The sequence below is a fragment of the Eleutherodactylus coqui genome, chromosome 1 (assembly GCF_035609145.1).
Source record: "Eleutherodactylus coqui strain aEleCoq1 chromosome 1, aEleCoq1.hap1, whole genome shotgun sequence".
NCBI lineage: Eukaryota > Metazoa > Chordata > Amphibia > Anura > Eleutherodactylidae > Eleutherodactylus > Eleutherodactylus coqui.
The window spans coordinates 117,965,817-117,982,041 of NC_089837.1; the positions used below are offsets into that span (position 1 = coordinate 117,965,817).

A 16,225-nucleotide genomic window follows, 5' to 3' on the forward strand; every position below is an offset into this window, starting at 1 on the left:
TCTTTCTCCCGGCGCTGCAGAGAGACGTCCGTCTTGTAGTATGGCCGTCTCCCTCCTGCCGATGCGCCCGTGTGACTAAGCCCTAAATATGCATTAGCCTTCTTATTCACAGCTTGTTTTTGGGTCACCCTGTTTTCTGTGGGTTGTAAGAAAACTGTCTTTAGGGCTCAGTCAGACAGGTGTTTTTACGTGTGTTTTTTTGCTCTTAAAAAAGATCGCACTGTGCACGTTAAAAAAACATGTTACCACGTCCATTGACACCCATATGTTCTATCTTTTGTAGGTGCGAATTTTATGCGCATGTAAAAACCAGACATGTGACCCATCCATTGCAAAGCATTGGTTCTTAATAGATGCGGATCAGAAGCACAAATAACATGTGCCCATAAAAACACCCGTCTGTTTTGTTTGTTTTTTAGGATGAAAAACACAGTAAACATGGATGCAACACAGACATAAAAAAGGCACCAAATACGCACTAAAAACACACATATACTCACAGATTGAAAATGGTGTGTTTTTCACGGACCAAAGTTGCATACTTCCATGTGAATGAGCCGTTAGGGTGGTGCTGGAGGGGCAGATTTACATACGGTACTTTTCACAGAGTGGCATTGCCTAAAAGACCCGCCATCTTTAGCAGGACCTCCGTTATAAACAGAGAATAGGAGAACAACATTTTGCTGAAACCCCTGTTTATCTAATTCTTCCTATGTTTAGTCTGCTCTTACGTGAAATAAGAAATATAACATTAGCTCATACTTATTTTGAGACAAAGAATACAGAACTTTGCAACCAACGATAAAATGAACATGGCTGTATCCTGCCAAAACACCTTATATAAGTGAGGCTTTATTCCCCGAGCGCATATAGGCCACGTGTTCACACCCGGGTGCATATATGGTACCATTGTGAAGCATTGGATTCACACGGGCCAATATGCAACTCATAAATACGTTAGCAGCGTGAAAAATAGAACATATGTTTTGACCAATATACGCCGGCGGGTCCAATAGACTCCTATGGGAGCAGGGAAAGTGAATGGAGGGGAAGGCATTTTTGCAGCATCCAATGCTGCGAAAAGCTTACAGGTGTCTCTATATAGGAAGGCATCACAAGGATTTTGGCAGAGCGAGGGTTTTCCGGGGTGCAGCGTATTTTTTCGCTAAAAATAGCGCTCTCGGTCGTGTGAATAGTCAAGAAAACGCTGGTCGTGATCCCGGAAAAACGCCCTTTCAGGCGGTTATACGGAGCAGGCGTGAAAACGTAAAAACGCTGTCACCGTTTATTCGCTCATGGGAAAGAGCCGTAAGACCCATATTAACGCAGTGGATGTCAACCCATTATGTCACTGACTGATTTGGCTTTGGGCTACTGTATTCCTGGTGGCAGATCCAAGGGGTACCCTGGTTTTCATTTGGGACCTGCAAGTAACCCCCCAAGTAGTTTTCCCAGAAGTAGTCTCTATGCTGTAACAGCTGACCCAAGTTAGCCAAAAGGCACCAGAGCGTGATATCAAAGGAACAGATAAGGACGTAATCAGAATAACAGGTCAAGGTCAATTTCATGCAATACAGTAAATCCTGCTGGAGGTCAGGGCAGGCAGCAATCAGGCAAGACATATCATAAAACAGGGCGAGGTCAGGATAGGTGGAGTTCAGCAAAGCTTGGGTATACAGGCAAGGGTCACTTTGGGCAGCAAGTAGAATACTAGAATGCCTTCACTTAGATCACCAGGAACATTTTGCTTCAGATGAGTTTTTCAGTTTATCCAGAACATCATTCTTCACCTGGACACCTACCTGTCATACAATGTGATGGTAAAGCCTGCATCTATTTCATGTATAACAGTCCACTAAATAGTACAGTACAGTCATATGCAAAATGACCAAATACTGCTCTAGTTTCTTACAATCACTTATTAGTTTCCTTTTTTTCCATTTTTTTATCATATAAAGTACCATTTCGATCATGCGCTTCTTAATTATATACCACTTCTTTCTACAGGTTTACGTGGCGCTATCGCCTTTGCACTAGCTATTCGAGATACAGATTCACAGCCCAAACAGATGATGTTCACCACGACGTTGTTGGTTGTCTTCTTCACCGTGTGGGTGTTTGGAGGTGGTACAACACCAATGCTGGCATGGCTCCAAATCAGGTTAGTTATATATTTTCTGAATAAGGCATATCATTACTAACTTTAATCATTATGACAATACCCAAAAATATCCAAAAGACATATATTTGCTTTTGCACTGCCTAAACAATGTTGTGTCTTATGGACCTTTTACCCAACTCATGATTGGGCATGACGTTTCTCTGATATGTTCATCTGCCCAGTCATCAGCCCGTCTGAAGATATTGCCAATCGAACTAGCTAATATTTGTTTCTTATGGGCATAAAAATGGTTGCTTGTGAGCAGCACATCCTTCCGTGTAAATAGGGGGTGAGCTGCCGATGAGTACAATGTGTATGGAGATGAAGGATCATAGTAGCCATAGTTTGTCCTCATCTAATCATGTAATAGCTATGTAATGAGCGTCAATCATCACGCTACTTATCAATCAATGCCTGGTACAATGAAGAAGGGCTTCTTCACACAACCGTATACACAAAGCTCTACGTATTTACAGATGATGAGGTTGGATGAGGTACATTTGCGTGAGTGCTCGTACATAGTTCTATCATTTTTACACATGAAGCTCCGTTTACACGTATGTGTGACACACCCTTTCCTTGGATTAAAAGGCTATCTGCTTAATAAAGGCAAGATGTGTTCTTTTTATGGTTTTGTGTAGTGTTTCACGCATCCCCTTGTGTATTTGTGCCCCTCCCATAGACTTCTATTGGGACTTTTGCTGCGGAAAACGCAGGAAAATAGTGCAGTCCTACTTTTTTCCCGTACATGCAAAACACCCTCATGAGAACGAGCCCATTGGGTTCTGTTCTCTGTGCTTGATGCGCTTATATTTTATGCATACAAAAACATGTGCACATGCGGTCATATGAAGAAGCCCTAAGAGTCAGGTTGTGTACAGGGGACCGAAAGCACGTACATGTGTACATAGATATCTGCTATGAAAGGCCGGCTTCACATGGACATATTTGGACATGCAAAATTTGCATGCGCAATATCCAGTGAATAGTACTAATTGATCTCAATTAGAGATGAGCGAGCCTACTCGCTAAGGCAAATTACTCGAGCGAGTAGTGCCTTATGCGACTACCTGCCCGCTCGTCTCTAAAGATTTGGGTGCCGTCGGGGGGCGGGGAGCGTCGGGGGAGAGCGGGGAGGAACGAGAGGAGATCTCTCTCTCACTCTCCCCCCCACTCCCCCCTGCTCACTCCTGTAACTCACCGCACTCCCCCGCCGGCACCCGAATCTTTTGAGACGAGCGGGCAGGTACTCGCATAAGGCACGACTCGCTCGAGTAGTTTGCCTTAGCGAGTACGCTCGCTCATCTCTAATCTCAATGGATTCGTTCCCATACGCGTGTTTTGTGTGCATTTATACTATAAAGCCTTGCCGTTGATCGATTCAGCCCTTTTCAGTAAACGCTAAAGACTGAAGCAGACATCAGACAGTCATTCTTTGCAGAGAAAGGAGGAAGACAGTCATAGGTCGAGCGATCACATATTGAGTTCTCTATTGGCAGGCAGTGAGAGTGATAGTGACTCGCACTTTGTAAAGTTTACTCCAGTGCAGAACCAAGAGATGAGACAAAAGTAAAGTCAATGAAGCAAAGAAAGAAAGCAGAATTAGTAGTCAGCTGAAGAGAAGAACGTGGAAGACCAAGTCCCCAATGCATACAAGGCTGCTCAGGGGACTAAGAGAAATCGGGAAAAGATTTTAAGGAAAACACTTTTACGCAGTTCTAACATTCCACAGTTTAAATATGCATCAGATATCTTGGCAAATGATCAGATCTACTAGTTGGGCACATTTACTAAGGGATTATTACCCTTAAAGGCTATGGACATCCTGACTGACATTTTCTGGAACTTGTGTTTTTTTACATGAAAATCATTTTCCACTTTGGATATTACTAATTTGTAACCGTTTGTTTTCTCTGCTTGCATTGTACTCCAGGTTAGATTTAGAATTAGCTCCAATAAATGGGGCATCCCAACGTGGCTTTGGTGTGGAAACTGCATCAAGAATTGATATGCCAGTTCTTTTTTCCACAATGTGGATTTCAAAATCTGCCCGTACAACCATATGCGCCCTATGATCAACAAAACTGATTTCCATAGCCGTCAATAAAGAGGGCCTCGTATTTTTGGAGAATCCGTCAGTCAGGTGGGGGTGTACAATGTAATATACAATTTATAGCAGATGAGGAGGAGAGATGTGTGAAATCCTCGTTGCTGCAGGGGAAAGTAGTGAGGCACATTATTTAGCCAAAAATTATAATTGTATTACTCTACCTAACTACAAAGTTTCTAACTGCTTGTGGTTGCAGTCACTGAATGCCGGCTCCTTAGGATACGTTCACATGGGCTGATTTGCTGTAGATTTTCTATAGCAAAGGAATTTGCAGCAAATCTGCACACAAAAATTCACACCATTTGTTGCATATCTTGACAAGGATCTGTGGGCAGATCCGCATCAGATTTCACCCCCGTCTATAAGTAGCAAATCTGCCACATGTGAGCATACGCTTGCTGGCGCCTTGCTGATACATAATTAATTTTCTTACACAGCTCTTATACACAGGCTTATTCACAGGAGTGTATATACGCTACCATCCCAGCTTTCTTCCCCCTTGCCTCCTCCTTACCGGCTCTCTTCCTCTCTCCTCCCATTTGACTGTTTGCAATGGGAGGGGGCTGAACAGGGGCGGAACTAAGTTACTGCCCTTCTCCCTGCCCCTTGTCTGCAGCCAGCAATGGGAGGGGACAGGGCAGAGCTCCCTCCCATTGCAAACAGCCGAAGAGGAGGAGAGAGGAAGACAGCTCAGATGGTAGCGGCCGATATACGCTCCTGTGAATAAGCCCTTAGGCTGGATTCACAGAGGGGGTGGGGGGATGCAGCAGAATTTCCGGGCAGACTTTCCCCATGGAAATTTGTCCACACTCTGTGGACAAGCTGCGCTGAAACTGACATGTAATTGTATAGCCGTTTGCACTGCGAGCTTTATGCGAAAGATGGACACAGCGGAATAGGCTGCTTTTAAAACCCACGCCAAATGTCTCGGGACCTCAGCTGCAAAAATCTTGCAGAATTTCCATGTGGTCCCGCTGGGGGTATTCTGTGAGATATCTACAGGATTTCCACCCCATGTCAACACAGCCTTATTGTTTCTGCCCATACAGCCAGGATTGTTTTTCCCCCTCAGTGTGCAGCCAATGGGGTTAATAGATGGGGCCACCTGTTCATTACCCCGATCAATTAGCAAAAGAGTTGCAAAAGAGAGGATATGTCACAGGAGGACCTAGCATGTCCATACATTACTGGGACAACACAGTGATTTTAATGGACACCTTGTAGTACTTCATGTATCCTCTGTGGGCACTGTAGGGGAATTAATCTTTTGACAGCTTACTCCAGAGATTACAGCTCATAGTTTGGGATCTCAGCAGCAGCATAGCCTGTGATCTGCTATCACAAGGGGACCCTGCTAATAAACAAAGATTATCCAAAATGTTATTGTCAATTTAGGCAAGACACTAAATCCTTTTCTTTCACTGAAACAATCATTATTTGTTATTAGGAGTTTATACTAAAAGTCATTTTTTGGATCTATTCACTTTCTCTATGTAATATGCTCCTGATGAGACAGTTGATTTATAGAACTGTTGAAACGTGTTGAGCTAGAGTATTAGAAAGAGGGATAATAGTATTTGAGATTGAGGGGTAAGTGGGTGCAGTTCATGTTCAAATATCAGCACCATTAGTATGGAATAAAGAGTGATTCACTACTAAACAAATATTAGACAGTAAGGCCACTCTCACACATAGTGTTGGCAAAATGCCACAATTTTGATCGCTGTGTTTTGACACAATTTTACCGCCGTTTTCGGACGCAGATTGCTGTCTCCAAATAGCGGGTTTTAACGCACCCCATCATTTTGATGGGCGGTGAGATGTGTAATCACGGTAAAAAGCGCATGTGTGAGAGTGGCCCAAGGGTATCGTGTTACTTATAATTACTAGTATTTTCTTTTTCCTGGAGAGCCTATTGTATCAAATACTTTTTTTGTATAGAGTGGAAATCGATTCAACAAGACCATGTACAATGGAGGAATAGGGCAGGGGCGTAACTAAAGGCTCAGGGGTCTTGCTGCAAAAGCGCAGGTGCCCCCCCCCCCCAACCCCTACCACTACCGCTCCATCTCTATCCACACCCAGAGGTGTAACTTCATGATTTAGTGCCCCAATACAAAACCTGTAACAGGGCCCCCAACTATAATGCTTTATTCATAGACCTAGGCTCCCTATATGGAGAAGAGAGGCTTTATGGGCCCCCTAAGGCTCTTGGGCCTGGGTGCAACTGCATCCCCTATAGTTACGCCCCTGGAATAGGGGGGATGTATGGGATACATTTTGGTAGGTTTTGGGAGTATATATTCAAAAAATTGACCCCAGTTTAGGTTTACTTTTAGTAAAACCTCGCCTTCAGGCTTATCCTGAATGATTGATTGTTTAAAGTCGTATGAGAAAAACAATAATTTACGGTATATATATATATTTTGTAGTCTTTATCAGCTATGATTTTATCTAATAAAAATAAAGTTTAGGTTTTTAATAACGCTAAATCCAGAATTACAGTTAGTAAAGGATAACACATTGTGGGAGCTGAGACGACTGTAAGACAGGTAAGAGCTAAGGAAATGGATGATTCGAATATACATTTCTAGCTACATTATTCACACTGAGTTTTGTAATGAGGATAGGCCATCAATCGTGTAATAAGGCTAGGCCATAAGATTTTACAACCCGAATAACCCACATGGCTCCTTAATGACCATAGGTATGCTTTTTTTAAAACGGTCATTAAGAGAACCTATTCTGGAGGTCCATAAAACACTGTTCTTCAGACCCAGAAGCCACAGGAAAAGGCAAAAATTGTATTTTGCAATTTCTGCTTTCTCAACTGTGTAGGCCATAGAGAAAACAGCAGTCCCATTGCTTCTACATCCATGGCTTACACTGTAAGTATAGCCCTGATGGTTACCATTCTCACATTATCAGCATTGTTTTCTGACCTTTCGGGGGACATACTGCAATAATACACAGGTACAAATCTAAATAAATGACTGTATTACTGCTGTCATATTATGGGACGATGTGTCTGCATATGCAATCCTGTAAACTACCATACTGCTATCAAATATCTTGTTACTGTATGTTTACTCAGGGATGTATTGATTTTGGTAACACTATATAAGAAAATGCAGAAATTATAAAAAAATACATAAAATCAGATTACTGTGATTGGAATGATACTTTGATCATTATCCGTCCTGCATTAAAGGTTTTGGGTCAAATCACTAATTGCTGTGTCTAAACCAGTGGTAGTGAACTCAGCATGGGGGCCTCTAATGCAGCCCTTGATGCCATAAAAGGCCACACATTTAGCCAGAACTGGTTAAAAGATAGGTACCCATATATTTATGACTTTCGTGACCCGTTCGTTCTGTATATATTTTATTTAGCCTTAAACAGGTTTGACAAGGAAAAAAAAACTTGACAAAACAGCTCTTACAAGACTTTTTAAAATGTTTTAGCAACATACATATGGAGGGAACATAGAGCACAAGTGTAATAAAAAAATATATAGCTACTATGGCAGTGCAGCCGCTTTAGTAATAAGTTTGAGCTACTAGAGGGCCCTAGTTTAGGAAAACTGTCAATAGAGAAGGATTCTCTGAAGTGGCCTCATTATGCTCCACTTAAGAGACCTTTTTTTTAAAAAAAGGACATAGGAGATTATCACAAGTGGCTCCCCGACTCACACTGTGGTTCTTCACCTGAGAAGAAAGAGACTCTATACGGCACTAACTGCAAGACATGACAGGGAATTAGAGTCCCCATGCGCAGGGTTATATATTATGATATGTGATGTAAAGTTTTGAGGTACTAGGCCTGTTAATAAGGGCAATGTTAAATGTGTAGTAAAAGGCCAGGTGGCCAGAAATTGCTTTGGTTCCTGTGCAGTATGTTGATGTGAAGTGCTTCGTGAAATTGGCTGGGATAGGGCAAATAAATCTGGCAGAAGCCAGATTGGACTGAGGCCCCGAATGTGTGCCAACCATCTTAGGGTACAATATGGTGGTCCCAAGTGGGTGATTTATCCCCTGATGTCAATATATATATATATATATATATATATATATATATATATATATGTGTGTGTGTTATGGCAGTTTTGCGATTGCTGACAGTCTGGTGCAGGTTTTGCAGGTGGTTCTCCATCTTCTGCCCCTGGTGGGCGTGGTATTATGTGAGACATGCTTAAGCCGCACCTGTGGGTAATTGTCATGGCTATTTAGTCTGGCTGATGCTAGCCTAAATTGCCATTGATTCTTCAGTCTAGCTTTGACTGCGGACTCAATTGGAGCTCACTTCTGGATCCTTCATTTGCCTGCTGCATCTAAGCTAAGTTTGTGTTTCTTTTCTATTGTGTTTATGTTTCCTCTGTCTCACGCAGGGTTAACTAAGGGCCGAGGTACAAGGTCAGGTACATACTTGTCAGGGCGAATTGCCTGCATTTAGCCAGGTCCCTGTCTCTGAGATTATTTAGATGAGATCCCATGTTTTTTGGTTTATTATTGTTTTGACGCAGCTTGTGTGTTTATTGTGCGAGATCTGCGGGTTACAGACATAACGGCCATTCTGTCCAGCGTCAGCCAGATTAAAAAACCTTGACAATTACCCACAGGTGCGGTTAAGCATGTCTCACCTTATATCACATCCACCATGGCCAGAAGATGGAGAACCACCTGCAAAATCTGCATCAGACTATCAGCGATCCCAAAATCGCAGCAACTATATATATATATATATATATACATACATACATACATACATACATACATACATACATACATACATACATACATACATACAGCAGACACTCATGGCTGATTATAATCCTGCGGAAGGCTGCTGCACAATATGAACCTTCCTTTCCTTGAGGCCTGCACATTGGAGCTATGTGCATGCGGTTCGGCATCACTAATCCGTGATCACATTATTGGGAATAGCAGGAGTTGATTTAGCAGCGATGAGACCTCATGTTTTTCTCCCTTTTTGCTCAGGAATTAGGAGTGTTGTGCTGTAACCTAAATGAAGAACATCTAAATCTATTTGATCGGTGCAGAATAACTATACTACTCATTTCCAGAGCACTCTGTAGGTTCCTTCTGAACATCAATGGTCTAATTTCATTGCATTGTATTATCTTATTATTTGTTTAGGAGAAATTCAGATCAGTCACAAGTGTAATTATTGTGCAAATAGCTTTGGAAACGTTGTTTTCTGCTTGAAGTGTTTTTGAACTCCAAGTGTATTGTTTGTTACAGTTCACTCATTGTGTGATGTAGGAACATTCTGTACTCTGTAATTTCATTTTTCATGAATTCAATTGTGGGTTCAGGAAAGCTTATGAAAATTTAATTTTACATATAATATTGTATTAAAGCAAATGGGTTTTTTTCTTAGCGGACTGCTGAGGAATTGCCTATACAAAACTAGATTCCAAGATTAATCAGATTTGTCAGCATGGCACATGCAAAGTGTCTGCGTGGGTTATAAACACAGTCTTTGTCTTGTTTCAAGATATTTTCACATTTTGGTCTGTGATGTACAGTATTTTATTAGCACCTTGTGGCGAGGCTTTAAACATGGCTAATACGCAAAAACATGAGACTATATGTAGGATGCTTTTCTGTGCTTGTCATGCTTCATCAATATACCGTAACATTTTATGCTGTATAGATCTTTGACTTCTGACATACCGGTCAAACGTTTTTCCCACTTTGATTATTTGAGACTTAGGGCTCCCACCCACTTGCGAGGGCGATAGTGCGTTTTTAAAATCGCTGCAATTTCGCAGTTGCAAACTTGCGATTTTTTTTGCGATTGCGCTGCAATTTTTTTCCCACTAAACTCACATCGCAAAGCTCTATGTTTTGTGGCTGTCCTGCGTTTTTTTTATCGCAGCGTTTTTGACACTGACTGCTGTGCCCTCCCCCTCCTCCTTGCCTGAGAGAAAAAAAATTGCAGCGCAATAGCAACGCATTCGCGCATGCGATTGTGCGATGCGTTTTTACGGCACCCATTGACTTGCATGGGCGAGGGAAAAATCGGACATCGCACTAATATAGGGCAGTCGCAATCGGAAAAAAAAATCGCACTCACGCTGCGAAAAAAAATCGCAAATGCGCATAGCCACATTACAACTCATTTGTTTCAAACTAGAAATTTTTAGCGCTCTATCGCAGCGCTAAAAAATCGCAAAGCGCTAACGCAAGTGGGTGGGAGCCCCTTTTTTCGCAGCACAGATGCGATTTTTTTTTTTTTGTCCAATTGCGACTGCCCTATATTAGTGCGATGTACGATTTTTCCCTTGTCCATGCAAGTCAATGGGTGCCGTAAAAACGCATCGCACATCGCAGAATCGCATGCGTGACTGCGTTGCGATTGCGCTGTGATTTTATTTCTCTCAGGCAAGGAGAAGGGGAAGAGCACAGCAGTCAGTGTCAAAAACGCTGCGATAAAAAAACGCAGGACAGCCACAATACATAGAGCTTTGCGATGCGAGTTTAGTGGGGGAAAAATCGCAGCGCAATCGCAAAAAAAAAATCGCAAGTTGGCGACTGCGAAATCGTAGCGATTTTAAAAACGCACGATCGCCCTCACAAGTGGGTGGGAGCCCTTAGGCCGCCTCTACGGATCTGCAGTAAATTGCACGCATTAAAAGGTATGTACTTCCGTTTTTTCCTTCACACTCGCAGATACGAATTACGTAGTCCGTGAAAGGAGGAAAAATCGCAGCATCCTGTATTTTGCTACAGACTCCACACGGACAGCCTACCAATCCGCAGCCCATACACTATTAACATTTGGGAACCTGCGTTGTTGCCTAGCGACGGCGCAGGAAATACAAATATTGGGGAAAAAAATCTGTACTGTGCATGACCAACGGCGAGCCTCTGCGATTGTCCACAGTACAGATAATGCAGGTACACGGGGATGCTGGCACAGCTGGATTCCACTGCGGGACACTGCATGCGCAATCTGGCTTGTTCGTGTGCAGGTGGCCTTAATGGTATCATGTATGAGCTAGGAGCTTATTGCTAATGCATTTTGCGTTGAAATCAATGGGTGGCACGAGAGATGAGCGAACATACTCATTTAGGGCGATTTCACAATCGAGCACCGCTTTTTTCGAATAACTGACTACTCGGGCCTAAAGATTCGGGGGGCGGCGTGGTGGAGTGGGGGGTAGCAGTGGGGAACAGGGGGGAGCTCTCTCTGTCTCCCCCCCCCCACTCCCCTCTGCAACCCCCCGCTCACCCCCAGCGCCCCCCGAATCTTTTCGCCCGAGTAGTCAGTTACTCGAAAAAAGCAGTGCTCAATTGCGCTAGGTGGCACGAAAGCCTATAATATATCACAGTACCACCTATGTATTTTTCTTTCCGTTTTTTTTTGTTTTTTTTTTAATGCCCACCTTTTATTATCCACTAGTGATGCATTATATATGATGTAGCTGTACACTTTTTAACCCTTCACCCCTATAAACATGTGACCTATGTGTTGTAGTTGGTCAGCTATTCTCCTTAGCCATCTGGTAACTGCTGGGACCCAGCCAGTATTTTTGCAGTGTTCTGTATTTGGTTCATATGTTGTTTAATCAACCTTTTTTGCCTTTTATAGAACTGTCGGGTATAGGAGTTTGTCGGAGTATCCAAGTTCTTGACCTCCTATGTTGCCTAAATTGTTGTACCAAGTGTATTCCTGATGCTCTGTTCATTGCGGTTTGGACTCCCTGGAACTACTGTACGTTACTGAACTCCTGATCAGTGTCTGTTTTACATTTCTTTTCCACTCGATCCCTGCTGCCTGCTTCTTTATTGTTTAGTTCAAAATGTCTGACAGTGCTTGCACATAACAATTTGCACCTATCGTTTCTGTTGTCAACTATTGTTTGTCCAACCTTAATCTTGCCTAATTGCTACACTGAGCAATCATTGCATTAGGAACAGATGGCACATGACATCCTATGATTAGTAACATGGTAGCATGTGATAGCCACACCATGATTTGCTCTTAGATAATGTGCTAACCACTTCTCTGCATAGCCGAAGGCAACATTTGGTAATTGTGTAAATGTGGTCACTTGAGGGACTTTGACTGCAGATTATTGGTTCCCGGAGGTGTGGTGCCAGTATTTTTGAAACTGTTGCACCTGTTGACTGTTCCTGAACTGCAGTATGTAGAGTGTACCAAGACTAGTTAAACTGTGGACAGATTGATCTTCCATGATTGATTTATTGATTGATCTCGAGCCTCAGGTGGCATGTCTGGTATCTCAGCAATGAAGTTTTGCAGTAGACCAACTGACCCAGCTGTACAATAGCGGGGTAGTTAAACCAATTTCCACAATCGCCATACGACGTACCTTGCTTCTTCTGTGTTTCAGTAGCTGAAGACCGACAAGGGTGCCCCTGAATACCCTGTGTCATTGCCAAAAATGCCTCGCTTTGGCCCAGGTAAGAAATCATTGAACCTGGAGTGACGATTTCCATTTACTGCTGAACCATACGAATGACTGGGCATGCATCTGACAAAAACAGCATGAAGTCATATCCCACAGGTGCACTGTTGGGGTGATGTCATGGTCCAGAGAGATTTTTCCTGACATAGCCTAGGACCATTGGTCATTATACTACAATCTTTGAATGGTGAACACTACAAGGCTGATCAGCTACACCCATATTTTCAAGAAATCTTGCCCTACCACACTGTCATCTTATAATGCGCCAACACTCCGTATGATCGAGTTCAGATCGATGATACAAGAAAAGTTGGAGGAACAGAACAATGAATTCTGCACACTATCTTGACCCCAAACTTACTAGATTATAACATCATTGAAAACTTTGGGATATTCTGGAAAGGGCTGTGAGATCTGCCCCCACTTATCCGCTAATTCTGCACCAACTGATGGAAATACTGCGAGGGGCATGGGTCAAGGTGAGTGTGGAGGAATTTTGCCACCTTGTGGAATCTGTTCCTCGACATCTGAAAGCTGTGATGGCTGAAAAAGGTTGACCAACCTGTTCTTGAGTAGATGTAATGATCGTTCAGTGTACGTTACTGTTACTACATCGTAACATACATAGTAACATAGTACGTGAGGCCCAAAAAAGACAAATGCCCATCCAGTTCAACCTATTACCCCTCCCCAATGCTCAGCCAGAGGAAGGCAAAAAAAAAACAGTGAGGTAGAAGCTAATATTCCCCATTTAAGTGCTTTTCCCTGGCCCAAACCATAGTGCTTACTGCTCTGCTTATCCATCACTACAAGTAATCCCCAATCTACTACTAATGGTCTGATTACACATGGCCTGTCTTGCAGTACCCCAGGCACGTCTTTCACGGGATCCCCCACCCATGACCATGCTGATCCCCAGTTTACCATCCCTTTTGACACTTTCTGAATTTTAAATCACTATACAACTACAGACATGCCTAATGACAATAGCCTTACTATGTGAAGCTCAAGTGACTCATTGCCTGACAATACTGTAAGACACACTTAATAATATGGAAATCCCAACTCACTGGCAAATATAAAATTCCGATAATGACTTCTGTGGTCAGTCAGTATTCGCTTTTCATATTTGATTCTGCCCTTAAATAATTGAGGAACTGTTGGAAAGAGAGAGGCTTAGTAATAGGTAGACTTTAAATACTTTTGTTGAATTATTAATTACTGTCTGCATTATTCCATTTTGATATGAGACCTGTTTTTTGACAGGGATTACACCAAGCATAGAAAATATTCACAGGGGAAATAAATTCCACAGCTTCTTGCGCATGATAAATGTTTAGTTACATTAGTAATCACGTTGCCAACCTGGAATCTGGATGCCAGGCTCGCACGTTGACAGTTACAGTATGTGCATGTTTTCTGGCTCTCATTATTAAGAATATCTCACTTAAACATACAGGCCAGGAAGATCAATGTTTCCAACTCAATTAATTTGTAAGAATGTTCTCATATGACCTATCCTTAGGAATCTTTTTTAAAAACGCCTCTCATTTACTGATTGTTTTCTGTCTTGTAGAGAACTAAACAATGACAACCAAAAATGACACAACCTATTGCATACAAATAGTACACAGCTCATATATTTAATTACCCCAAAAATATGTTCTTGTGCTTCTTTCTGGGGTTGTCATATATTTGTCACATTATTATAGATATCTGTCATATCAGAAATGTCACAAAAAGACCTGTCCAGAATAAGGTGGCAGACAGGCTGCACTGTAAATTGTCTTATTTCACAAAGGATTGAGACAGGAAAAATACAATAACTGAAGGCAATATTATACAATTTGTGAGCTAAAAGAATGACTTACAAGCTCTGCTGTTCACATTTAACACCATGCTATATTAACATGGGCTCCATGTCTTCCTAGGCAGACAACAGGGAATGTGAAATGCTGAAGTCCAAAGTTCAAAATGCCAATCTCTATTGATCCGCATAGCCCCAGAACCAAGCTCATAACATAAATACAGTAACAGACTAAAGTGATTGTGTTGTTTGGGTGCCAATGGTCTGACGGTGGTGCCTCAGAGCATTAGAGGAGATATAGCCATAAGGAAGAAGATCATCTGACTGGGCGGACCTAAGGGGAGATCGCCACCAGCTACACAGGCCTGGTGATCCCCCACAAGCTGGTGGCCTGCACATAGCTATGGCTGGCTATGATTATAATACCAGTATCGAGAAGCAGAATACCCTTTGGAATTTTGGACTGACAAACTAGAACTCACCTTTGCACTTTGTAGACTGCACATACGGGGTAACATAATTCTGGTAATGTGTAAATTTGCCCAATAAAATCTTTTTATAGTAACATCATATGTTAGGCTGAAGAGAGGCAATGTCTATCTAGTTCAGCCGTTCCCTCCCCCCCCCCCCCCCCTTGTTGATCCGGAGGAAGGCAAAAAAAAAACCAATGAGGCGGAAGCCAATTAGCCCATTTGGGGAAAAAATTCATATGCTGTCATAAGCCATGTCTGATCTTCAAGTAAATCTTAACTAGCCTCAAAAAATGTCTCTTTGATATTAAGACTAACATCATTTTGGACATATGTAGTTCTTTACCAAAATGTTGTTACTCTTAGTGATCCCATACTTTCATATTCTTTTCACCACATGTTAAATGTTATATTTCCATGTGCAGTGGATATAAAAAGTCTACACACCCCTATTAAAATGAAGTGTTTTTGTCATGTTAAATTATCCGACAAAGATGAATCATTTCAGGTTTATTTCCACCTTCAATGTGATTCATTGTAAAACAAACTGAAATCTTTTAGGGGCGAAATAAATAATGTGATTACAAAAATATGCACATCCTATAACTAATACTTTGTTGAGGTCCCCTTTGACTTTATGACAACAGTCACTCTTTTTGAGTAGGTGTCTATCAGCATGGCACATCTTGACTTGGTAATCTTTGCCCACTCTTCCTTGCAAAAGTACTCCACATCTGTCAGAGCATTTCGTATGGACCGCCCTCTTTAGGACAACTCTCAAGTTTTCAATAGGATTCGGGGCTGGGCACTAACAGGGCCATCCCAAAACTTAGATCTTCTATTGGCGAAGCCATTCTTTTTTGTTTTGGAGGTATGCTTTGAGTTGTTGTTGTGCTGAAAGATGACATTCCTCTTCATCTTCAGCTTTTTAGCAGAGCCTGAAGGTTTCGTGCTAAAATGGAATTGCTCATAATTCCCTCCACCTTGACTAAAGCCCCAGTTTCGGAAGCAGAAAAACAGCCCCAATGCATAATGCTGCCTCCACCATCTTCACTGCGGGTGTGGCATTCTTTTGGTGGTGCGCAGTGTTGGCTTTGCGCCAAACTTACCTTTTGGAATTCTGGCCAAAACGTTCACCCTTGGTCTCATCAGATCATAACATGTTCTCCCACATACTTTTGGCAGACTTTTGGCAAAACATAGCCAGGCTTGGATATTT

At 42.2% G+C, this 16,225-nt stretch overlaps 1 protein-coding gene across 1 annotated transcript in view; it reads left to right on the top strand.

Annotated features, from left to right (window-relative positions):
• SLC9A9 (solute carrier family 9 member A9) overlaps nt 1–16,225 on the top strand; it is a 693,984-nt gene that overhangs the window by 424,841 nt on the left and 252,918 nt on the right. The window contains exon 12 of the mRNA XM_066599390.1: nt 2,008–2,161. Coding sequence (XP_066455487.1) covers nt 2,008–2,161 — 154 coding nt within the window. The remainder of the gene's footprint in view (nt 1–2,007; nt 2,162–16,225) is intronic.